General features: G+C 38.4%; 1 protein-coding gene across 1 annotated transcript in view; it reads left to right on the top strand.

Annotated features, from left to right (window-relative positions):
• Positions 1–27687, top strand: part of itfg1 (integrin alpha FG-GAP repeat containing 1) — a 238056-nt gene that overhangs the window by 142524 nt on the left and 67845 nt on the right. Inside the window, exons 11-12 of the mRNA XM_043706920.1 lie at positions 16518–16668; positions 21428–21536. Coding sequence (XP_043562855.1) covers positions 16518–16668; positions 21428–21536 — 260 coding nt within the window. The remainder of the gene's footprint in view (positions 1–16517; positions 16669–21427; positions 21537–27687) is intronic.

The raw sequence follows: 27687 nt of genomic DNA, 5'->3' as shown, positions 1-27687 counted from the left end.
TTATGGAAAGGCATATCAGGGCAGGACTTATACACTTAACAGTAAGGTCCTGGGGAGTGTTGCTGAACAAAGAGACCTTGGAGTTCTGGCTCATAGTTCCTTGAAACTGGAGTCGCAGGTAGATAGGATAGTGAAGAAGACATTTGGTATGCTTTCTTCTATTGGTCAGAGCATTGAGTATAGGAGTTGAGAAGTCATGTCTCTGCTGTTCAGGACTTTGGTTAGGTGAGTATTGGAATACTGGATGTAATTCTGGTCTCCCTGCTGTAGGAAGGATTTTGTGAAACTTAGAAGAGTTCAGAGAAGATTTACAAGGATGTTGCCAGGGTTGGAGGATTTGAGCTACAAAGAGAGACTGAATAGGCTGGGGCTATTTCCCTGGAGTGTTAGAGGCTGATGGGTGACCTTATAGAGGTTTATAAAATCATGAGGGGTGTGAATAGGGTGAATAACCAAGGTCTTTTCCCCGGAGTAGGCAAATCCAAAACTAGAGAGCATAGGTTTAAGGTGAGAGAAGAAGTATTTAAAAGGGACCGAAGGTGCAACTTTTTCACACAGAGGGTGGTCTGTGTGTGGAATGAGCTGCCGGACGAAGTGATGAAGTTACAACATTTAAAAGGCATCTGGATGGGTATATAAATAGGAAGGGTTTGCAGGGATATGGGCCAAATGCTGGCAAATGGGGCTAGATTTATTTAGGATATCTGGTCAGCATGGACGAGTTGGACTCTGACTTGATTATGTCTCTGAATTGATTAATACACTAGTCTGCTCTAGAATATTGAAGAAGACTGAAGAAACTAGTTATTTTTCCCCATTCTATAACTGATTTAATTTTAACAGATAAAAAGGACGTGCAGCTCATGATGAACATGTTCATTCTTGTCTGTATTTAACTATTTCAAAGAACTGAGAATGTGTTTAAGAAATGTGCTGTAGATAACAATCTGGGTGATAACTAGGAAGTATGCTATTCTGATTAAAAATGATAGGTAATAAAATGAGTTTTTATCTAGTGTCAATGGTTTTATCTGTGTGAACTTTAATCTATAAATTCTCATTAGTCTCCCTTTAAATCATGGCCTCTTATGACATTAAAATTATAACTTAATAACCATTCTTGCACCTGTGGACTCTACTAGAAGTTGCAGATGATGCTAAGCTTCTATTTAAAACTCTCAATGATTTATCCTATTAGTGACAATGGATAGTCTTGATTAAAGCTCGGACATACAAAAAAATTATATTCCATCCAACATTCACATTATTTTTCTTGCCACTGTCTGGACCTATAAGGCCTGTGAACATCAGCAACACGCACAGATCTGATATGCAATATATATTTGATCATTTTGATCTGCACAAAGCCCCCTGCTTCTTTTGTAGGCAGAAGTAAGAGGTTCAAGGACCTACTAATTCTGTGTTCAGCAGAGAAAGGTTGAAGGAGAGTCATGGAGCCAAGCACTATTAGGTCATTGGAAATCATTCAGTTTTCCTGACTTTTTGACATTGCTTTTTAATGCAAATGCCATGAAAAAGTATTTTTATTTTCACACCATTTACCAAATTTTATTCTGCATTTACAGAGCAAACAAACCTGACTAGCTGTTTGGATATAGCAATTACAAATATCATTTCAACGCACTGAAAATTATTCAGTCCAGTTGCTGTCAATAAACTGAAAAATAGCAATATGCGCAATCAAATTAGAAATTGCTGACTCATCTATTAGTCATTTCACAATTCCACGGTAGTAATAGCGTTGAGTTCAGTGAGTTTTTTCAGAAATCATCAATGATGATTCATGAATTTTCTGATACTGGTTAAGATTAAAACAGTCAGAAGTGCTTAAATTTAGTTCCTTAGAAAAGTGTTGAAATTTATTTTTAAAGTTACCGGTTTATCTATTATCATTTGGCTTTTATATTTTTAATAAAATGTCTCTAACCGTACACTGAGCGGAGGCTTGCTAAAGCTGTTGTTTGTTCCTCAATTTATGTTGAGTTTGGCTGCAGCATGATTTTTTTTTATTTAGATAGAATTTAAATGCATCGTTAAAAATGTTTAGAAACTGCTTACAAATCACATATTCCACTCTTGCTTGATCAGTTTTGAAAATAATTTGTGGAATGAGACATTAGGGAAGAAGCAAATATGCTTCATCAGAGTTTTTAAAAATGAATTCCTATTTTATGTATGAATCCCTCTACATACCTGCTCATGTGTTCATTTCATCTCTACTTTTGTTTTGATAAGATAACAAATCCAGCTTCAGGCTTTTGTTCTGTGATATAATTACTCTACATTTAAATAGTATTGCTTGCTTGGTTTGTATTTTCATATTGAAAAAAAGTAGACCAATCAACTCTTTGTTGTAGCTCTGATTAAATTCATAAGAATCCTGCAATTTGTATTCATTTATTTAAAATTAACTTGAGCTATTTTGTGGTATGAAGTCTTATGATCATGCTGGAAATTGTTTTGTGAAATTTGTTCACCAAATGATCGATACATATTATGGAAAAATGAAAAAGAACAAAGACTCGTACAATTTTGGCGAGGAATCAGTCTTGAGTATTGAATAGGCCTTTACAAGAGACATTGATTGAAAGTCGATGTAGATAAACAGAATGCTGAAGTTAACTTCAATTAGTTAGAAACCTGTTGTTGAGCAACAGAACTCGTGATTTTAGAATGAGTTACTCCAGCCTTTTGATATGTAACATCTATGTCCATTTTAGCTGTCCTAATCAATATTGCTTGCAGACAAATTAATTGATTACCTGCAAAGAAAGTGATGCGTCAAGGTTATATTATTTCAAGTAAGGGCAGCAAATGCATGGGAACCCACCACCTGCAAGATCTCTTTCAAGCTACACAACATCCTGATGAGAACCATATTTCTGGTTCTTCAATGTAATTGGGTCAAAAATCTTGGAGCCCTCCTCCTAATAGCACTGTGACTGTCCATGAAAATGGTGCATGTACAGTGATGTCCCATTGTACCAGAAACTATCACAAAATGTATAAAATCTCAATGAAGCCACCAAAATGGCCAGTTTGCCTGATTGACTGCTACTAAGGACAAAAGCAAGTCAGACAAAAACAGCATTAAAAAATGAAGATATTGTAACATATTCATCTTTAACGAGAGAAGTAAACAGAAAAGATTTTTAATTTTTGCAACCTGTCTCTTCTACTCTGCTGATCTTGGCACTTACAACTTTTTAACACATTTGAACCAGTCAGAGGACTCATGTCAGGTAGAATTTCCTTCACCCAGAAGATTCTCTGTGACATTCCGTTTCATATTCTCCCTCCTACTGCTTCCAACAACCAACATTGTATTATTGCAAAGTTCAACAATATGCAACACTTGATTTAAAAGTTGCAAACGTCCTTGGTATTCCACTTATAACAGTCAACTTCCATTTCAGCTGACAGTGCCAAAAATGATAAAGCATGGTCTCATAAAGGTTCAAGGAGGCAGCTCACCATCTCTTGACATCAATCATTGGGGAAAATGCTGCAATCTACCATTTTGGAAATCTCAACAAAGGCAATCATAGGATCAGACAAAGTTTACATAGTTTTACGAAAGGAAAATTTTATTTGACACATGTATTAGAGTTTTTGAGGAAATAATTAATAAGATAGATTAAAGGTTGCCAGCAAATGTATTATGCTTAAAAGGTAGTCACTAAAATGCCACACAAAAGATTAGAACTCTTGAATTTGAGGGTAATATATTAGCATGGATAGAGCAATGGTTAATGAATATTAAACAAACAATAGGGATAAATGGGGCATTTTCTAGTTAACTGACTGAGATTATTGGAACAGTAACTGAATCAGTATTGGAGATTTAGTTACTTATCTCTTAATGATCGTTTTCTTGTCCAGGTTTGTTGAAGATAGAAAGCTAGCTGGAGATGCAAGCTGCAAGGAGGACACAAAAAGCCTGCAAAGAAATGTAGACAGATTAGTTGGTGAATAACAAATTTGCAGATGAAGTATAAATTGAGGAATTGAGGTTATTTACTTTGATATGATACTGATGCTTTGCTGATGTTCAAGAGACCTAGATGTGTTTGCCTGTGAAGACAAAGTTAACACATTGTTGCAGCAAGCCATTAGTAAGACAGATGTCATGTTAGCCTTAGTTGCTAGTGCATTGCAGGAGGAGAATAAGGAAATCTTTGTGCTATTATACAGGGCTAAGTTGAGACTTTACCCTAGAGAACTGAGTACATTTTTGGTCTCCATATCTAGGAAAGGTCACACTTGCATCTGAGGTGATTCAGCAAAGCTTCATTAAATTAGTTCATGAGGTAAATGGGTTGTTCTATGATGAAAGGCTGTGGAAAACTGGCCTATACTTGAGAGAGCAGAAGAATAAGAAGCGATATTGCTGAAACATGTAAGGACCTGAAGGGGAGTGGCCGTGTGGATACTTCCAGGCTATGTCCTTTTGTTGGGGAATCTAGGGACGTAGCCACAGGATGAAGGGCCAATTTATTTTAATGTGAGGAAAAAGACTTGTGACTCTGGTATTCTATATCGCAAAGGATGGTGCATGCTCCATTATTGAATATGTTTAAGGCTGAGATGAACTAAAAATCTATTTCTCATGAAATCAAAGGGAAGTGGGAACAGATGGGAATTAGAGTTAAAGCCAAAAATCAGCTCCGATCATATTGCATGGCAGAGCAGACTTGATGGCTAGTACAGTCTACTTCAGCTCCTATTTCTTCTGTTGTATCATCATAAAAGGTGGCTGGCCTATTGGCCCATTGCTCTTTGAAAAGGTTATGTTATTTCCCCATAACCTGTAACTTTTTACCCTTCAGCTATTTATCCAATTATCTCTACATATTGTTTTTGAACCTGGTACCCACATATTTTCAACCAATGCAATCCATTCACATCGTTGCATAAAAATACTTCCTAATATCACTTCATATTTTGCTGCCAGTTATCGTAAGTATGCATCCTTTGATTACCAAACCAAGAGAAATTATGACATAGGTGAAGCCATTCAGCCCATTGAGTTTGCTGTCCACAGTGCACTATATGTTTTAACAGTTTGTCAAGTCAAACTTCTTGTCAAATGCCTGTTGAAACTCCAGATACAGAAAACTAACTTTCCTTGCTAACGCTGGTCAGTGCTTCGGCAAAGAACTCTATAATGTCAAGGCCACCAAGGTCAGGTACAATTTATTTCCTGTAAGATATCTACTTTGCAAATGTTTTCTGTATTTTTTAACTTTGAAGGTTATACTATTTATAAATGTGGGTATTTACCAATATTGGTAAGACAAAACATGGTGGCAGAGGACCAAGATTGTTTAGTAACCTACCAAAAGAGTTTCTGCTAAATTCATGATTCCTTGATCTTTCATCAGAGAACAGCAAAAAACATTATTCTACATCAGTAATATGGATGAAAGGTCAGTGAATTTTGATATGTCCAGCAACCAAACTGTGAAGAGGAAAGGCGTTCAAAAATTGTCATAGTGACAACCAGAGGATATGAGAGGACAAAATTCATGGCTTGTCTAGCCAATGGAATGAAATTAAAGCCTATCGATACATTTGTAAGTAACAGCATACTGAAAATAAAGTTCCCTACAGGAAATTTTTGTGTTTCTGAAAAGTTCAGATGAATGAGGATGGAATTAAATTATGGTCATTCGTATGTGGAATAGTGACCCAGTGGCCTACATAAATATAGCCTATTAGAGTGGGACGTGTTCAGATCTCACATAGGATGAACAGGCGCCTGCAAAACAAAATACACTCATTGCAGTTATGTAAACTGTGCGATGTCTGCAGTTCACCATGGATGTGTACCTCAACAAATTATTCAAGGATCATGATTATGTTAAATGGAAAAGTTGAGTAGATGATGGAGAAAAAACCTTCCCCAGAGTGTGGAAAAATGCTTGTTATCCCATTTGATGTTTTGTCTGGTCCCACAATCAAATTATGGGATGCTGTTAGTGTACAAAACTGTCATCAGTTCACTTCAAAAATATGGAACATCCAATGTGATGTTTAGAGAAAAAAATGATTTCTGGAGACAGAATTCTGAATCTGAACATTCCAGAAATGGAATCACCACAATGATGCCAAAATGACTCCAATTGAATTTTGAGTAACTCTCTTTGCAGCAAATGCTGAAAATAATGAATTTGACTAGTTTCAAAACACTTACATTTTGGTTAATGTCATGGACAGATGCCAGATATTTTTAAAAATATCTTCCTTTCTCTCCTGCTGTGCACTCTGTCTTTGCAAGACACTCAACAAGACTATGTTCAAGTATTTTTTTACAAGGTAGGGTTTATTCACACATACGGAGTCATTTAGCACAGAAACAGACCCTTCAGTCCAACTTATCCATGCTGACCAGACATTCCAATCTAATCTAGTCCCATTTTCCAGCATTTGGCCCATTTCCCTGTAAACCTTTCCTATTGATTCACCCATCCAGATGCTTTTTAAATGTTGTAATTGTACCCATCTCCATCACTTTCTATGACAGCTAATTCCATGCACATATGGTTCTGTACATGAAAAAGTTAGCCCTCCAGTCCTTTTTTAAATCTTTCCCCTCTCACCTTAAACCCATGTCCTCTAGTTTTGGGTTCTCCCACCCAAGGGAAAAGACTTTAACTATTCATCTTATTTATTCCCTTCGTGGTTTTATATACCCCTATAAGATCAGCCCTTCGTCTCTGGTGCTCTGGGGGAAAAATAACTTCAGCCTATTTAGCCTTTCCCAACATCTCAAACCTCCAGTCCCGGCAACATCCTTGTTAATATTTTCTGCTCCCTCTCAAGTTTAACAGAATTCTTCCTGTAGAAAGACAACCAGAATTGTATGCAGTATTCCAAAAGTAGCCTCCCCAATGTCCTGTACAACAGCATCATGGCAACCTTCATTGGAAAGCGTGACAAATGCCACTGTCACCATACTGTCTACCTGCAACTCCACTTACAAGGAATTATGCACCTGTACCCCAGGTCTGTTTGTTTGGCAGCAGTCCCCAGGGCCTTACCCTCGCATTTGTCTAAATTAAATTCCATCTGCCATTCCTCAGTCCATTGGCCCATCTGATCAAAGTCCTCAGAGTTGTACTCTGAGGTAACCTTCTTGTCCATTACACCACCTATTATTGTAATCCTCTGCAAATTTACTAATCATACCTCCTACATTCACATCCAAATCATTTATATAAATGACGAAAAGCAATGGACCCAGTAGCACACCACTGGTCACTGACCTCCAGTCCCTCCACACCAACCTCTGTCACCTACCTTCAAGCTAATTTTGCATGCAATTGGCTAGCTCCCCAAATACCATATGATCTAACCTTACTACCTAGTTTATGTGCAGCACCTTGCCAAACACTTTGCTAAAGTCCATACAGATAACGTCTACTGCTCTGCCTTCATCAATCTTCTCTGTCACCTCTTCAAAAACCTCAAACAAGTTAGTGAGACATGATTTTGCATGCACAAAGCCATGCTGACTATCTCTAATCATGCTTTTCAATCCATGTAAATTCTGTCTCTCAGAAACCCTTCCAACAACTTATCCACCACTGGCATGACGCTCACCAGTCTATAGTTCCCTAGCTTTTTTTACAGCCTTTCTTAAATAATGGTGCCACATTAGTCAAACCCTATTCTTCCAGCACCTCACCTGTGGCAATTGATGATACAAATGCCTCAGCAAGGAGCCCAGCAATCTTTTTCTAGCTTCCCACATAGTTCGGGGAAATGCCTGATTGTGTCCCAGGGACTTCACTACATTTATGTCTCTTAAGACCTCCAGAACCAATTCTTCTATAAAATGGACACTTTTCAACATAGCACTATGTATTTCTCAAAGTTGTCGAGCTTCCATTTCTTTTCTGCAGTAAATACTGATGCGGAATAGTCATTTAGTTTTTCTGGGGAGGATAAATGCTCGCAACACAGATATATGGAGAGATAAGATTGAAAAAAGTAAAGAGATTATTCAAATAATATCAAATTAGGTGCAAAAAAAAAGATAAAGGATGCCAAATTACCAATGTCTGAGGTTTTAAAGATGGAGTTCAAAGTTTGTGTCAGTTAGCTGGAATTCCTTTGTGGGGTGGTTAGTTGGCCAGGTAACAGCTGAGGGGTTTATAAGCAGTTTCTTCTCTTTAAAAATCTCATCAAATGTCTTCTGAGAATGTTGTGCCAAATTGCAACTTCGACTTTGCTATTTTGATGAAAGAAAATATAGATTGTTGGCTGCTTTTTTGCAGGCCAGAAGCTTTTCCTTTGTACTCCAGACATAAAGGTGTTGATTCAATAGATATGTGAAGCAACGCTGACCCCTGAACTGCCTCCTGTTTCAAAACCATAAAATTGAAAAAGGCATTTGGGTTCAATACTCATGATTTGGAGATGCCAGTGTTGGATTGGGGTGTACAAAGTTTAAAAAAATCAAACAACACCACGTTATAGTCCAACAGGTTTAATTGGAAGTACGCTAGCTTTCGGAGCGCTGCTCCTTTATCAGGTGATAGTCACTATCACCTGATGAGGGAACAGTGCTTCGAAAGCTAATGTGTTTCCAATTAAACCTGTTGGACTATAACTTGGGATTCAATACTGTGGGAGTCATGTGATTTCTGGGTGGCATTGGGATGGAAAAAGATCTAGAGGCAAGGGCTCGTTGCAGATTGAGAGGTGTCTGTGGTCCATTCCAGGGCCTGAGTCAATCGTGATGTCTTGTAAGAAATTGCAATTATGTCAGTGTTTCTTTCAGTTAATAATTTCTGTAGCCAATTATAACACAATAGTTACAATTTCAGACCCATTAAGAGATACCTGGGTGTTGATTGTCTGGCTGACATTGAATTCAGAAATGGTTCTGAAATAGTATTGCTAACTCCAGTCACACAATTATAGTTGACAGCTTTTTGTGCTGTTTACTTGTTTTTAAAATTGTGTGTGTGTGTGTATTTATACAACAATTCATTGTTACTCTGCACATAATATTAAGATATTCTTGTGTAGTTTATTCAATAAACCATGCCACATTAATTTAGCATGAATTGCCCATGTTTTTATTTTACTATTTCAAGATTGTGGCCATCCACAATTTATACTTGTTATCTAAGTCAACAGCTGTTTTTGGAGTAATTTTGCGAAGCTTCAAATACTTTACGATAGCTATAATGTATGTTGCAAGCTATGTAATTGCTGCTTTTCCCATCTCATAGAATATCATCAATGCCATTCTTGAATTACCAACAATTTGAAACTCGGAAGTCAGCAAGGTTTGAAAAGCATGGAGAGAGTTCTGCAGACCAGAAAAGATCAGGGAAGGTGGGGAAAAGCTTGCAGGGGCACAAGGAAGTCATGAGAAGCTGTGAAGTGTGGGGTCAGATGGGGGAGGAGCTTTGGGTTCTGACAGTTGGGAGACATTTACATGGTGGATTGGGTGGAGGGGAAGGACCTGTTAATTCCTACACATAAGCAGTCCTCAAAAGGCGCTTAACTGGGTCAATCATGAATCTCTTAGATTCATTAGATCCCAGGTTTTGCTCAGGTCCAGGAATGTTGGTCAACTAGCATTAGTATTTTCAACGTGGCAGATATATCTAAATGTCAGAAAGTACATTTTGAAGTGAAAAGAATTAAAGTGACAGAGTTACCGTCTTAGTGTTACATATAGTTCCCAGTCAATGAAAGGTCTGGAATAATGGACATAATGTTATATCGAAGAGATTTTGGACACAACAAAAGAGAAATCTTTGCACAGGGTTGTGAGGCTGTAGCTTACACACTAGTCATATTAGTGATTAAATTTTGCCATAAGTTAGATGGATGGGTTAAAGAACAGGGGATAAAGACCACAGAAGCAGGAAGAGCCCATGAGGTTGGAACAACTTGTATGACGAATAAATCAGCACGTAAATTGCATAAATATAACCCTGATAATCTTTCAAAGCCGGTCTGTTACTTCTGAAATAACGACCCCAAAATGCTTGACTTGTGCTCCACCCAAAAGCACTAAATTCACATTGCAAATATGGCATCCAGTATGATATTTTTGGCACAGCAACAAATTGTAAGCACATTATCTGCAAATGTGGAAAAAAAAATCCCAAGGTCTTTTAAAAACAAGCAATGTTGACATTGATTTGAAATGGAGCTGCTTCTCTTGAATTTTCTACATTGTTCTTTTGGGCTACAAATAGATGACAAATAAGACTTTTCATTACACACAGGTATGTTATCCATAGAATCTTTGCCTAAGTCAAAGGGAGCTGGACAGGATACATATTGATCTTCGCAAAGCCATCAGGGCTGCCAAGAGATATTACCAGACTAAACTAGAGTCCCAGACTAATCATAAGAAAACGCTTTGACTATGGCAAGGCTTACATGATATAATGGACTACAAAACAAATTCGAATAGAATTGTGAGCAACAATGCATCCCTCCCTGATGATGCTCATTTTGAACAGAATGTCAGTAAAATGATGTCACCTGCCCCAATAGCCTCGGGTGCACCTGTATCAACAGTCATCACCGCAGCTGTCAGATCGGCCTTCTTGAGGGTGAATTCACTGAAGGCGACTGCCCAGAGTCCCTGGCCATGCACTCAGATCCTATGCAGACCAGCTGGCAGGAGCATTTGCAGACATCTTTAACCTCTTACTACTCCAATGAGAGACTTCCACTTACTTCAAGACGACCACTATCATTCCAGTGCTAAAGAAAATTCAGACAATGTGTCTTAATGACTGCTACCCAATTGCTTAAACATCCATCATTTTAAAGTGCTTCAAGAGTTTAATAATGACACACACCAACTCCAGTTTCCAAGATTTTCTTGATCCACTACAATTTGCCTACTGTCACTACAGTTTGTAGATGCCATCTCCCTAGCCCTAAAATCATCCTTGGAAAATTTGAATAACAAGAACACCTATGTCACACTCCTATTTATTGACTTTAGCTCTGGCCTCAACACCATAATTCCAATAGAATTAATCACCAAACTCCAAGACCTAGGAGCCTTCTCACCCCTCTGCAACTGGATCCTCGAATTCCTAACTCGCAGACCGCAGTCACTAAGGATAGATGACAATACGTCCTCCGTGATAATCTTCAATACCAGTACCCTGCAAGGTTACATACTCAGCCCGTTAATATACTCGTTACATACTCACCACTGTGTGACCAAGTTCCACTCTAACTCTATTTACGAATTTACTGAATTCGCCACCATAGTGGATTGGATCTCAAACAACAGAGACAGAAATAAATAGAGTTCTTAGTGGCATGGTGTAAAGACAACAATCTGACCCTCAATGTGAGCAAAATGAAGGAGCTGGTCATTGATTTCAGGAAACTGAGTGGAGGACATACCCCTGTCTGTATCAGCCCTGAGGTGGAGATGGTCAAGAGCTTCAAGTTCCCAGGAGTAAATATCACCAATGGTATTCTGGTCCATCCACGTCAAAACAACCATCAAGAAAGCACGCCGATGCCTCCAATTTCTTAGAAGGCTAAGGAAATTTGGCATCATACAGAGTATCCTATCCAGATGTATCACAGCTTGGTATGGCAACTGCACTACCCAAGACTGCAAGAAATTAGAGTTGTGAATACAAACCAGTCTATCATGAAACCACCCTTCCTTCCATTGACTCTGTCAATAGTTCTCACTGCCTCACGAAAGCAGCAATGTAGTCAAAGATCCCTCTCTTCCACTTTCTTCCATTGGTCAGAAGATACAAAAGTTTGAAAGCACACACCAACAGATTTAAGAATAGCTGCTTCCCCACTGTTATCAGACCAATGAACAAACCTCTCATACACAAGAGTTGATCTTTCTCTGACCTTCTCTTTTAGCTGCAACACTATATTCTGTGTTTAGAAGCAAATTGACTTACTAATGATGGCATATTTTGTATGGGGGAGGCTGTGCCTCACTCAATTGATTTAATTTTTGAGAATGCGATGAACAAAGAAAATTACAGCACAGGAACAGACCCTTTGACCCTCCAAGTCTGCATCAATCCAGATTCTCTATCTAAACCTATCACCTATTTTCCAAGGATCTGTATCTCTCTGCTCCCTGCCCATTCATGTATCTATCTAGATACATCTTAAATGACGCTATCGTGCCCGCTCTACCACCTCTGGTGGCAACGTGTTCCAGGCACCCACCATCCTCTGCATAAAGAACTTTCCACTCATCTTCCTTAAACTTTTCCCCTCTCACTTTGAACTCATGACCGCTAGTAATTGAGTCCCCGACTCTGGGGGGGAAAGCTTCTTGCTATCCACCCTGTCTATACCTCTCATGATTTTGTAGACCTCAGTGAAGTCCCCCCTCAATCCCCATCTTTCTAGTGAAAATAATGCTAATCTACTCAACCTCTCCTCATAGCTAGCATTCTCCATATCAGGCAACATCCTGGTGAACCTCCTCTGTACCCTTTCCAAAGTATCCACATCCTTTTGATAATGTGGCAACCAGAACTGTGCAGTATTCTAAATGTGGCCGAACCCCAGTCTTATACAGCTGTAACATCACCTGCCAACTCTTTTACTCAATGCCCCATCTGATGAAGGAAAGCAAGCCACATGCCTTCTTGACCACTCTATCAACCTGCGTTGCCACCTTCAGGGTACAATGGACCTGAACACCCAGACCTCTCTGTACATCAATTTTACCTTTACCATTTGGTTCATTGTTGAATTGGATCTTCGAAAATGCTTCATCTTGCCCAATTGGACTCTATCTGCCATTTCTCTGCCCAGTTCTCCAATTTGTCTATATTCTGCTGTATTCTCTGACCGTCTCCTTCACTATTTGCTACTCCATCATTCTTAATGTCATCTGTAAACTTGCTAATCAGACCACCTACACCTTCCACCAGATTATTTATGTATATCACAAACAACAGTAATCCCAACATGAATCCCTGTGGAACACCACTGGTCACAGTTCTCCATTTTGAGAAACTGTCTTCCACTATTATTCTCTTGCTGCCCAGCCAGTTTTCTATCCATCTAGCTAGTACACCCTGGACTCCGTGCGACTTCACTTTCTCCATCAGCCTACCATGGGGACCCTTATCAAAAGCCTTACTGAAGTTCATGTATATGACATCTATAGCCCTTCCCTCATCAATCAAGTTTTCACTTTCTCAAAGAATTCTATTAAGTTGGTAAGATATGACCTTCCCTGCACAAAAACAATGTTGCCTTTCACTGATGAGCCCATTTTCTTCCAAATGAAGATAATCGATGAGGGAAAAGCGGTTGATGATCTCTACGTGGGCTACAGTAAAGCCTTTAACAAGGTCCCTCGTGGCAGACTGGTACAAAAGGTGAAGTTACATAGTATCAAAGGTGAGCTGGCAAGATGAATGCAGAACTAGCTTAGGCATAGAAGACAGAGGATGGTGGTGGAAGGATGGTTTTCAAATGGAGTGTTGTTACTGGCGATGTTCCACAGGGATCAGTGCTGGGACCTCTGCTGTTCGTGTTCTATGTAAATGATTTTGAGGAAAACATGGCTGGTCTAATGAGTAACTTTGCAGACAATGCAAAGTTTGGTGGAGTTGTGGATAGTGAGGAGGATTATCAGAAGATTCAGCAGGACATAGATCAGTTGGAGACATGGGCAGAAAAATGGCAGATGGCGTTTAATCTGGACAAATGTGAGGAGATGCATTTTGGAAAGTCAAGTACAGGTGGTAGTTATGCAGTGAATGACAGAACCGTTAGTAGTATTGGTATGCAGAGGGATCTGGGTGTACAGACCCACAAAATACTGAAAGTGGCAGCACAGGTAAATAAGGTCGTAAAAAAGGCCTATGGCATGCTCGCCTTCATAGGAAGGGGCATTAAGTCTAAGGAGAGGCAAGTTATGCTGTAGCTTTACAGAACTTTAGTTAGGCCACACTTGAAATGTTACGTACAGTCTGGTCACCACACTATCCGATATGGATGCTTTGGTATGGAAAAGGTTGCCCAGGATGTTGCCTGGTATGGGGGGTTTTAACTCTGAAGAAAGATTGGATAGACTGGGGTTTTCTCAGTGTTTATGCAGGAGGTCAAGAGGCAACCTGATAGAACTTTGTAAGATTATGAATGGTATGGCTCGAGTGGAAAGTATAAGGCTTTTTCTTAGGATGGAGGGGTCAATTACTAGGGAACACAGGTTCAAGGTGCGAGGCGTTAGGGGAAAGTTTAAAAGAGATGTGCCAGGATTTTCATGCAAAGGGTGGTGAGTGCCTGGAGTGCGCTGCCAGTGGAGATGGTGGAAGCAGACATGATAGCAGCATCCATGAATAGGAAGGGAATAAAGGAATAAATCAACTAGACAAAAGTGAGGACTGCACATGCTGGGAATACAGACTCTAAGTGAAGACAGTTTTAGTATGGAAGGGCAAAATGTATCAGCACAGACTTGGAGGGCGGATGGGCCTGTTCCTGTGCTGTATTGTTCTTTGTTCTGTTCTGTTATCCTGATGTACTTAAAATATGATTTGTCTGGTTAGCATGCAAAACAATGCTTTTCGCTAATCTTGAAACATGTGACAATAAATTAAATTTAATCAAATCAGTTAAAAATTAATCGATTGGATATGCAAAGTAACTGTGAAGCATAAAAAGTAAAATCGGAACCAATTTTGTTGTCTCTATTATGTAGAGTCTCTATTATGTTGAGTATCATCCCACCTCCACATTCCCGTCTAAATTTGGAGAGAAATATCTAACTGTAATTGTAACCTTACATTTTTTTTTGTTACTTTATGCTGCAAATGTAGCTGTTAAAATCTGAAATTGAGCCTCCCTTTGCTTTTTCAGTTCAGAACTTGTCATGGTCTTAATGTGAATGTTGCTTTCATGGAGGCCTAGTAGTAAATTTCACTTACTTTGTTTAACCTTTAATTTGGAGTCCACTTTATATTCTCTTAACAATATTAGATATTGAAATTTTGTAGACTGGAATGTTGCATGTAGTACAAGTTCTTAACTTACTGTGTGGGCATCAAGAGTCTATGGAGGGTTAATAACAATGTTTGTAATTATAGGCCAAACATTTTAATTATTAGGCATACTGTGTGACATCATCCTGTACCTCCGAGTTGTCATGACAGAATTGAAAAAGCCAGATGGTGTGTGATTATAGTTAGTTCCTCCAAAATGTGTTTTAGAAGCAATTAAAATATTTGGACCACCTCCTCACGATCTGCTCATCTGTGAAGAGTTTTTTTTGTTCAGCTTCATCTGATGTAAAATGATAGCTCCTGACAAGAAATAAATGAAAGGTCAAAAGGGCTGTTAAGTGTCAACTTAGATTTTCAGGAAATTACAGATTTTGAGATATTTCTACTTAGATAAATGGGTTAGCTGAAAGGAAGTAGTAAGCTGTAATCCTTCACTGGGGGAATGTATTTGCATTTTAAAAGCTTCAATGATTAAGAACAGATGGGTTGTTATCTGTCTGAAAAAAGTGTAGTCGGTTGTAAAAAAAAGGTTTTAAAATAACATGGAAGCTTTCAATCTCTCTCTGTGGAATGTTTTCTTTCTTAGAAGATATTACTGATTTTTTTGGGATGTAAAAGAAAACGTTGAGACTGAAAACATGATAGACTGGCAATGTTGCAACCACACTATCTGAAAACATTTGCAAGAGTGCTGCTTTCACCTCCTGCTAAATCATATGGATTTCCGTTTCAGCAGCACTAATAGCAGTCTAGATAGAAACTCTCTTGTTTGAAATACATTTCTCATCCATCAAGCTTCACAACCACCCCGAAACAGTTTGTGTTTTACAGTCCTCGACACATAATGAACAGATTATTTTAAACTTGCCTACAGAAATAATACACTTGCACAGTGAACTGCACAAACTTTTATTTTTGTTTCTACTTATAAGTCATATAATACATTATATATTAAACCTTTAACCTTTTACTTCTGGGAAGTGAATTCAAATCCAGTCCAGTTTAATGAAGTGAGGGTTTTTCCTTTTGCTCAAGTCATATGGTTTAAGCATTCTAAAACTGGGCCCCAGTAGGCATTGGCCCATTACACAAAAAAACTACCTCCTATTCAGCAAAGCTCATAATGTTACCAGTATAGAGTATACCATGTTTTATATGTAAATGGAGAAAATGTCATTCTTTTCCAGTAACTAGTTGCAAAGTAGAGGGAGTTAACTCCTCACTATTTGCAACTGGTATTGTTATTCAAATGGTAAATAATATAAGGTGCTTGAATACAATTTGCGATTTACCCCTAGGGGCCATTTTAATTATTGGTAACAATATAGAACAGATAAAAGTATATTGACCAATGCATGGCAGGTGGCCAATCCAATATTGCTGTTTTTTTGGCAATCACCAGGAGTCAAATTACCAATGTTTCTGCTCTCAATGATCAATTTACAGTTTGCAATTTTAGGCAATTTTGTTTAAAACTTTCTCCTCTTGCAGCAACACGCAAGCTTTTCTACTGGAAAATGTTCCATGCAATGATGCAAGCTGCAAGCCTGTGGGTCGAATGTTCAAGGTTCTTTGGGAGCTGTCCGATTTAAATGGAATTAAAAATGCTGTTGTTGCAACCTTCTTTGACATTTATGAAGATGTAAGTTCAAAATAGTGTTGCTAATTATCTTTTTCATATTATTTATTTGACTATCAATGTCAATCTTTTATAACTGCTAGTATTGGGAACTTTACTCATGTATGGTTGTGGCAACTACCTAGTAGGATAATGATTCTTGCAGATGAGGCATTCCTCCACATTCAGAATCAATTCCTGGTCTGTACAGACCTCACCTTGGATAGTGAATTTACAATATAAGGCTAGGAAGAGAATAAATTATTATAATTATTGTCTGGCGACCCTTGCCATACAATGCAGATTTTTGGATCTGAATGATGACCATTGGTAGTTTTAGCATCAATATACTTTGTCTGCTTTGAAATTGTTTGCAGAGTATGATGCAGCGCTATTCTACAAGATGAAAATGATGGTGACATTGAAGCAAAGGTGTTTGGAGGAGAAAACTGGGGAGATTCAATTTTTTGCCCATACTGCTTTAAATTATCCACTGTTCATCGTATTTTTAAACTAGCCTGTCACGAACAAATACCTAAAATTAGAACAGTGGTCACTGAGCGGCTTTAAAGACATGTAAAAGTGTGGGGTAACTTAAAGTTTTAATAAAGCTGGCTGTTGTAGTCGCTGAAGGCAAGTAGCAGCGGAGACCAGGATTAGAACTGTAATCAGTCCTCAGATTCCAACCCCTAGATTCTAGTACTAGATAAGTAGAGATATTGTTACAGGAGGATGGTGGGATGAGGCCGAGGGAAGCGGGGAGAGAGGAATGGGGTCTTGATGGAGAGAGGGGCTAGGGTTGAGAGGAGCATCCACAGAGTACTAGGGCATGTGGAGATGTGCCTATCGGAAAGGAGTCATTTGAAGCAGGGTGTCCGTTCCTTCTTGAGGTCCAAATAGCATGACTTGTCAGGCATCCCTTTTTTTCCCTCGTCTAAACTCCTGCACTAATATCCTCCTGCCAGCCTCAAAATTGAGGCCGTATTGAAAATGGGGGTGAAATAGTTACAGAATGCCCATTGTGAGAAGGACGGGAGGGCTGGCCTTGTACCTGCCATCTCCCATAAAATTGCAGTTGGGGTGAATGAGCTGTCAACAGGAAATTCATTCAGAAAATGTTACAGTCCACCCCCACCTGGAAACCTGCCAGTGGAGGACTGTAAAACTCTGTCCTTAATCTCAATTCATGTTTGTACTCTGATTTTCCCAGGGTGGGCCCACCGGCTCTCCTCTGCTTGATCTTTTATGGAAAAGGGGATAACTCCCTATGTTATTCGGTCAGTTATCCGGGACTGACTGTGGCACTATTGGGCGAAAGTGAGGACTGCAGATGCTGGAGATCAGGGTCAAGACTGTGGCGCTGGAAAAGCACAGCTGGTCAGGCAGCATCCAAGGAACAGGAGAATCGATGTTTCAGGCATAAGCCCTTCATCAGGAGCCATGTAGCACCATTGGCTTGGCTGTAATAATGTTAGTGTAGTGGGCTAACCTGATTGTGCACACTTTCATATTCATAAAATATTAGTTAGCTTATGTGAAAAAGAAAGGGAGACATAGAAGAAGATTCTTCAAAATGTAATTTATTCAATGAGAATTTTTTTTTTGAAATTTAAAAACATTATTTAAAAATAAAAATACTGGAGATAGCATGTCAGGAATACACAAGACAGTTGCCCTTTCAGATATAAAGCTTTTTCTTATTTGTTGCATCACCTTAAAAATGTCACACTGCAAATCTTAGGTATCTGTAAATGATGAGTAACAGCAACAACAATTCTTATCTTTGAGTGAGAGCATTCCTCTGAAACTTGATGAATTATTACTACCTAGGAAGAAGGTGGTAACAAGGATGACAGAATCCTGAAAATAGAGTAAAATATCATTAGAAGTGATGAGTATTTGTTGCTCAGCAGAACTAAACAAGAAGGTTTCTGCTGGTAAAGAGTCCTAATGTTAAAACTGAACAAATAACACACAAACCACAGCAATAACAGTGAGATCACTATAATTGAGATCAATCACTACAAAATGTATCCTTGTGCATGCAATTTGTTTTCCTCCAGAATCTTTGGTCTCATTGTCTTTCCATCCTATATTGGTGATGCGAGGACATTTCATTTTAACAATGCTTGACCAGATTGCCTTATATACTGGCTAAGAACTAACTCAAATGTGGTGCTGGAAAAGCACAGCAGGTCAAGCAGTATCCAAGGAGCAGAAAATTGACGTTTTGGGCAAAAGCCCTTCATCAGGAATCCTGATTAATCCTGATTTTGCCCGAAACGTCAATTTTCCTGGTCTTCAGATGCTGCCTGATCTATGCTTTTCCAGCACCACACTCTACTCTAATCTCCAGCATCTGCAGTCCTCACTTTCGCCTAAGAGTTAACTTGATTTTTTTGCATTAACTTGTCCCTAAAATACATTATTAGGTGTTGAAGTCCAAGAACTGTCACTATTCAACCCATAATAAGGTATTCATGGAACAAGCCTTTGAACTACCGGACTACTTGCCCAGCCTTTAATTTATATTAGGCTGTTTCAGCTATCTAGTTATTGACATAACCTCGCAATATGTGTATGAAAATCAGCATTGCTTCATTAATGAAACCTTAATTACTCTGTTTAGTCAGATCCAAAGTAATTTTGTGTGGTGAATTTGTACCTGCAGAGTTATATTGCACTTTCTCAAAAACTGCATACATTCATATAGAACTCTGAGCTCAAAAACTGCATGAATTTATGTAATTCACTTTTTAGATTAAAATCAATCTAAACATCAGGTCATAGACAGAGAACACAGGGGGCTAGCACATTTAACATATTGTCTAGCTGTCACCATTGTTAACAGCTAACCCAAGAATGCAACTTTTTAAAAAAGGGTTTTGTGATTTACGCATGAAAGACGTGAAACTATCACTGTATTCTAACAGATGAAAGGCTTAACAGACAATCAATTTTTCAATGTATAATTTCAGTTACATCACACTGCAAATTTTTGCTATAAATTCTGTGTTACGATTGAGTCCTCCACAATCACCTGATGAAGGAGCGTCACTCCGAAAGCTAGTGCGCTTCCAATTAAACCTGTTGGACTATAACCTGGTGTTGTGTGATTTTTAACTTTGTTGAATAACAGATTGCTACACCAATATGAAAATTGTTTTTAGTTAGTCACATTGCAAGGAATGATTTCTCTTATTTCTTGAAATATATCTAAATTTAAATATAATTATGCTTTAAATTGTTTAAATTAGTGCAGCTTTGATCAACAAAGTTTTGAATTGTGACAGTATATCCTGGGCCTCGGACTTGAGACAAAAAAAAAGGTCTGTCTAATTTGTCTTTCATACTAATCGCCACATGCCAGTTTACATGTCATATTAATCAACTTGCTTACTAATCACCCAAATTCTGCTTGCTTTTTTACCCTTCCCTATCAATTAATCTACAATAGATACAGACGTGAGATGGAGAAAACATCAGCGAGAAAGAGCTTTGGAAACCATAGACCAAAAGTCAGCTGTTTTTATTCAAGCATACTTTGCTTGCCAATTGCCACCTGTCATGTTTCAAAATATACATAGGAGATCCCAAAATGTTTGCTTAAAGGAATTGCCCAATTTGCATTTGAGTAAAGCAACATAGTTTGTTTCCATTGCCATGCTAATTGAATCTGCTCTACAGTTTGACCACTTATTGACTGAAATAATATTTCACAGATTAGTTTTGAACTTGTCCCCCTCAGGCATTTTTCTGGGCAAGTTGAAATAGCTTATCACAGTCTGCATTTTTCTCATCACATTAGATTCCTAAAAACAGCAATCGTATCATTTTTCAACCTCTATTCTGGTGAAAAGGTCCCCAATTTATAGAATTGCTGAGAATTCAATCCCTCCACCTCACTCATTCTGCTTGCTGTCTTCTGTATCATTTTAATAACTGCAATATCTTGTACATTGACAATCAGAACTATGCACAGTATTCTAAATATAGTGACACCAATGATTTATAAAGTAGAAAGATTGCCTCAATTTTTCTTTCAAATTTTAATATTAAAACCTTTGTTCCTATGAAAAGCACCTTATGTTTCTCTACATTGGGCTCAGACTGAGTAGCTGAAATTCAATTTCCAAGTATGTTCTAAGTAGCTTCTTAATTATCATGCTCAGCTTTGGAATTTAATGGTTCCAATAATAAGGAACCTCATGGATTACTAATTAGACTGGAGAAGCTGGGGCTAATCTTGTAGAAGAGATGATTGAGAAGAAATTTCTTTTCAGAAGTCATGAGGGGTTTTGATTGAGTACAGAGATACAAACAGTTCCCATTAATGGAAGATTCAGTATTCAGTGGTAACTGATTAGGGTAATTTACAAAAGAAGCATTGGTGACATGAGGAATATTTTTTATTCAGCAAATGGTTAGGCTTTGGAATGCTGTGCCTGTGAACTTAATGGAAGCAGATTCAAATGGGGTCTTCAGAACAGACATGGATAATCATTCGAATTGGGAGAAAGAATTTGCGTTTCTGCAGAGAAAGGAAAGGGAAGTGGGACTTGTCAAATTTCTCTTCCAGAAAACTGGCATAGACATGATAGGCTGAATGGTCTCCTCCTGTACATAGTGTATGATTTTGTGCACATATCAGCTTCTTTACTGAACAGGATTTTTGAGTGGCGTTTTTTAACATTAAAAAGTGCTATATCTTAATTTTCATGAAAGTTTATACGATTATACACTATAACATTATTTTTCATGTGTCAAATGTTTGTTATGACAGGGTATCTTGGACTTGCTGGTATTAAACAAAAATAAGGAAAATTCAGAATTCACCATCCATGCTTTGCGAAATAACTTTGATGCTGATGCTTATTTTGTAAAAGTAATTGGTAAGTAGACTGTCACATACTTTTTTATTTATTAAAATCATGCAATACTTCAAAAATTAGAAGATTACTTTAATAATCTAGTTCAAAAACAGTAGGAAACTGATGTTAGTTTCAGTAACTAAGGCAGTACTAATTTACTAATTATGGAAAGTTTAAACAAAGGAGTCCAATAACTATACTACTGGAATCCCCATCAACTTCTCTTCAAACTCCTCCACTGCTTGTTACTTGAATTTATTTTCCACTGTTGTCATGTTCTCAGTTGTCTGGTTTTGCTGGGAAATTTTATGAAATAGTTTATTGTTCTTTCGGAAAAGCAAAAGTTGTTGACATTCAAATTTTCCCCTAATCCCAATCAAGACTAATTTTTTATCCAGCTTTTATTTAGTGAGTCTGGATGCTGATTAATAATCAGCCCATTCATGTCCTCATCCCCATTGCACTTAGCCATTCTTCCAGTATAGTTTTCATCTCCATTCCTTTCAATACAAGAGATAAAGAATCAATTATGCCTAGTTCATGGATCTCATTTTCTGAAGTACGTAAGAGCAGAGTTGTGAAAGCTAACTATTCCAACATCATCCTGAAGTGACAAAGCAATACCTGGCTGGATTTTTGAACTGCAAAATGTCATCTTAAACTGGTCTCCCTTGTCTGCAGCACCTGCTTTTAAGACACTTTGCCAACTGAAATGTTTTGTAATCAATCAGTTCAGAGATATTATGACCTACCTCTCGAGCAGGTGGAACCTGAACCCAGCCTTCTATCAAGGTACTACCACTGCACCTGAAGAGCCCTTCAAAAATGTTTTATTTTTAATTTTGGCAGACATTTTGCTTTTATTAATGTACATTATCTAAACATTTATCATTTCATTTAAGTATGCCATTGCAACTGATTTGTGGCAGCATTGTTCTGCCTCAAGCAGTGGTCTGAACGCCAAACACATTTTAAAAGTTTTAAATCCATCTGTTTGGGGGCATTCTGACAAATTTCTAGAACAGATAGCACTTAAACCCGGGCCTTACTGCACCACAACAGACCCCTTCAGAGATTTTTTTTTTAATATTTGGAAGTGCTGCCACATACAACTAAGCAACTATCCTATCACAAAATCACCTGTAACAATTTTCATATTTAACCACCACCATTAAATCAAAGATTTTTTAAAAATTATATTCAGAAGTGCTCTTAAATACAGCTGAATGGTTTTATTTTCCCAACACCAAATCACATTGTATTTTTTTCATCTGTTAACTTCCACCAATAAATCATCTTTTTTTTTCAATTTGATTAATTTACAGGCAGAGCCCATTAAGACCACCAAAGGTGGTGGGCCTAAATCAAATTTGTATGAACACTTACAAATGTTTATAGATGTACTATAGAAAGCATTCTGTCTGGGTGCATCACAACATGGTATGGCAACTGCTTTTCCCAAGACTGAAAAGAAACTACTGAGAGTTGTGAACACAGTCCAGTCCATCACACGAACCAGCCTCCCATTTATTGACTTGATCTGTACTTCTCACTGCATCAGGAAAGCAGCCAGTTTAATCAAAGACCGCACCCATTCCAGTTATACTCTCTTCCACCTTTTGTCAGGCAAAAAAAAAGTTTGAATACATGTACAAACCGATTCAAGGTCAGCTTCTTCCCAGCTGTTATCAGACCTCTTTAATGTTAATGTTGATCTCTCTCTGCGCCTTCTTAGCAGCTGTAACATTGAAAACTGCACTCTGTTCTGTTACCCTATGCGTTTGTACAGGTTGATCTTTTATTAGATTAGATTAGATTACTTACAGTGTGGAAACAGGCCCTTCGGCCCAACATGTCCACAGCGACCCGCCGAAGCGTAACCCACCCAGACCCATTCCCCAACATTTATCCCTTCACCTAACACTACGGGCAACTTAGCATGGTCAATTCGCCTAACCTGCACATTTTTTGGATTGTGGGAGGAAACCGGAGCACCCGGAGGAAACCCACGCAGACACGGGGAGAATGTGCAAACTCCACACAGTCAGTCGCCTGAGGCGGGAATTGAACCCGGGCCTCTGGCGCTGTGAGGCAACAGTGCTAACCACTGTGCCACCATGCCGCCCACGGTCTGCCTGTAAAGCATGTAAGACAACACTTTTCACTGTACCTGAGTACACGTGACAGTAATAAAGCAAATCAAATCAAAATAGAGTTGGATAGAGAGATAAAACACTCTACCTTCTGTGGTGTCCATCTTCCTCTAAAGGGATTGAGAGTATTGATGGATGCCTTGTGCTCACTCTCCAAGTACACCAGACACAAACATAGTTGCAATAGAGGGGCAGACAGTTGGTAGCTGTGACCCCTGATGCACTAATGTCCAACCTGACCAGATGTGGGAGCAGACCCATGAGGAGGTCCTCTGACTTACCCACAACCCTCTGCACCGGATGGCCAAAGATCAGGAGTGTGGCTGCTGAAGTGCAACCAAAAGAATAGCAAAAGATTTTTTAAATAAGAGTCAACCGCAGCATATATATACATTGTCCATAGACTCGACAGCGCCTCAAAACAAACAGTTGGGCTGGGATTGAGCGAACTTCAGCAATGTGCAGTTACATGGGATGCTACATGCAACGCGCTCCACCACCAATTCCCAATGAAAAGTAGGACGACTCCACTGGGGACCCCCGCAGTCCAATGGTTTTAAACAAAAAGCATATGAAAGCTAGGTGGCAGATGTAGGAATTGAAGTAGATGCTTTGCAACTACAGCCCATACAAAAAGCCCTTTCATGCCAGATGGTAGGTCATATCAGACATTCCCACAAGTCAACTTAGGTTGTGGAGTGCTGGTTCCTGAGGGAGGTTCAGGAACCTCTGGCTGATGTGAAATTCTGAGAGATGCTGCTTTTAGTTTTATCCTGAAGTATTCTTACACGCAACTGAACACCACTTCAAGGATATGATCTTTCCACTAGATCAATTTTCTTTTTCATCCGTGACATCTTAAGCTATTTTTATACCACAAAAATAACTAAATGGGTTAATTAGGAGGTAGCTGGAAGTGGCTGAAATAGAGACGTGGGAAAAATAAACAAGCTTCTGTACCGTGGATTGGAATTGATAGAATACATATAAAAACATGGGGGATGAGGAAGATGCCAGTAAGAAAATGTGTTTGATCTTAGACAATAGGCAATTCAAGTTACTGTGTTTGAAAGACACCATCATAGAGTGTTTGTTTTGGGAGGGGAATGAAATGCTTTGATTTATAATCTCATGGTTGCTTTGGTTCATTCCATGCCACATAGTCTTCCCATAAATGTAACTGTCAGAAGCAAAAGTTGTTAAAATTTAAATGACAAATCTTTTAGCAAATCTGGCAATGGGGAGATGGATAAATTCCTTTGTGGAGTGAATTTTGAATTGCTGTTTTATTCAATTCAGTAAAAAGCATTATAATGTCCTTTTTCCCGTTCTATAGGAAAAGTTACACCCATCACATTCACATTTCTTTTCCTTAGATTCTGACAGACCTGTTATCAATTTTGCAGTTTTTTTTTTACTTTACTTGTGATTGCTAGTGCTTATGATGGGATTTTTATTCTTGTGTCTAGAACCTTGTTCATGTTTTGACTTTCAAAAATGCCGTTAATAGGTTTGTAGTAGAGTCACACTACTAGGCCAAATGCTTTAATCCAGGAATTTAGTAAGTGAAGGAATTCAGTGAATTGAGGGAGGAAGTACATTTCTGGCATTTTCCAAAAACGGGACTGATCTGAAACCTGAGACCTGAGGGCAGAAGTACAGAGGCATTAAGTAGGCATGCAGTTATGTAATGGAATAAAGTTTGTTCTTGTCTCTAAGCTGAGACAGTAGGTTAAATTGATACTGAAGTGATATAAGTATTTAATTCATTTCGTAACTAAATAAATGTCATAATGCAGCTGCTGGTAATCAATGAATGATATCCTAAGCTTGAAGTCTAAGTAGTTAAATACAAACAAAATCCAGATGGCTAGGCAGGTGATGTGTTGCAGCTATAGCTTGTGAGTACTGGTGGATATTTATGTGATCCGTAGAAACCAAATCTTCAGTAATACTCTGCAGTTCTAGGAATGGCAGGTCTAAGTTGAAGAGTTGGGAGTTCAAGCTTCAGATATTGTCATGCATTGGGGTGGTGGTATGGTGGGGGAGTTAACTGTTTATCTTGTTCCAGAAGGCAGTAACATCCCTTAGGCTAGATACTTTGATTTTGTTCATGGTCAAGGACAGGGCGATGGAGGAGGGGTGGAGACAGGTGAGTGAAAAAGAAGCAGGTGTGGGGATCCAAAAGGTAGCAATGGAAAAACTCTACCATTATAATTTTTCAACAGGTTTAAGGTTCTTGCAGCCAGTTTGATTGAAAGTAGAAACAGAGAGGATATGCAGACCACTTCATGACAGTATGGTGCAGGGAATCATTCAAGTTGAGCGATCAAAAGAATAGCATATTTGTAGCAGGAAACCATATAGTTCAGGAGGTAGATTTATCCTCTGCAGTTGAGAACATCAGTCATGAAGGCTGTTTTGCTTGCCCTTGTCAGAAGTAAGAGAAATATATCAGGGTTGGAGAGGAACTTTGAGTGGGAGGAGAAGTATGCAGTTTCTATTGTCTACATGGGTATCAATGACATCAAAATGAATAAGAAAGAGGTTCTGCTGAGAGAATATGGGCAGCTAGAGTTAAGTTGAAATGCAGAATCACAAAGATATTGCATCACATTTGGATGAGGGTAAATAAGATCAGGGAGTTTGAATGCATGGCTCAAATGTAGAGAAATAAGGCTATACCATTGGAACAGCCTTCACCTGAACAACCCAACAACTAAAGCTTGTGGTGAGGACTTCACACAAAATAGTTTGGAGGGGGAAGAGGGTTCATGTGAGGTAAATTTTGAAAAGTTAAGAGAAAAGCTAAGACAACAGTGTTGGCTAACAATGCAGGTAAAATGATTAGAAATTAACCACACACGCATGGGTGTGTTGACAAAATAGGTCAGAGTAGGAAAAATTATAAAAAGGTAGAATTACATGTTCTTTATGGAAATGAATTCCTAACGAGATGGATAAACAGAAAGTGCAAATAAAAATAAATGAGTATGACATGGTAGACATTCAGATATATGTTTGCAAAGTTTTTGAGGCTTTCAAGGATATTTGTCATTTTTGAAGGGCCAAGAAGAAAGCAAAGTATGATGATAAAGTGCTTTAAGAAAGAAAGCAAGTATATTAACAAGAAATAATCTCAGGTCAGACAATGTAGAATTCATAGATGACAATGGTGGGAGTAATATGTAGATCCCCAAACAGCAGCTATAGAGTGAGACTTGGGATAAATCGGCAGATAATGAGGACATGTGAATAGGGTTGTACATTAATCATGAGTGACTTTAATCTTCTTGCTAGTTGGGAAAGTCAAATCGGCAGAGGAAGCCATGAGAAAGAACTTATGTAGGGAATTTGAGACAGTCTCCCTGAATAGCATGTTGTGGGTCCAACCGGAGGTTAGGCTACTTTGGATCTAATGTGAAATGAAAAGGTTTAAAAAATGATCTGACCAAAATATTCCCGAGAAATGTATGGTAGAATTTAACATTCAGTTTGAAGGTAAGAAACTTTGGTCGGAATAACTGTGCTGAATTTAAATAAGGATAATTACAAAGGAATGAGGACAAAGTTAGCTGGAGTAGATTGGGAAAGGAGTTAGCCAGAAAAGGTGATTGAGGAATAATGGCAGACATTTAAGAAAATAGTTCCTCACTCAACAATAATATAACTCTGTGAAAAAGAAGGATTCTAGGAAGTGGATAAAGTAATCATGATTAATCACGTTTTCTAATCTCTTTCGGTGGGGCAAAAATTAGGGGTAAGCCAGAGGCTCGGAGAAGTTTAAAAGAAAAGCTACAAAAGGTGATCAGAAAAATTGGTAAAAAGAGAGAAAATAAACTTGGAGGGTAAACTTACCAATAAAATTAAGATGGACAGCGAAAGCTCATTTAAGTATGTAAAAAGGAAGAGAGAGACCCAAGTGAACGTAGGCAACTTGGAGAATAAGGCTGGAAAATAATTATTGGGAGCCTGGAGATGAAATAAGGCAGCAGAGGATTTGAATAAGTACTTTGCAT

This window comes from Chiloscyllium plagiosum, chromosome 17 (assembly GCF_004010195.1).
Source record: "Chiloscyllium plagiosum isolate BGI_BamShark_2017 chromosome 17, ASM401019v2, whole genome shotgun sequence".
Taxonomy (NCBI): domain Eukaryota; kingdom Metazoa; phylum Chordata; class Chondrichthyes; order Orectolobiformes; family Hemiscylliidae; genus Chiloscyllium; species Chiloscyllium plagiosum.
The sequence above is the reverse complement of the archived record's forward strand: the minus strand, read 5'-3'. Positions and strand labels throughout refer to the sequence as shown.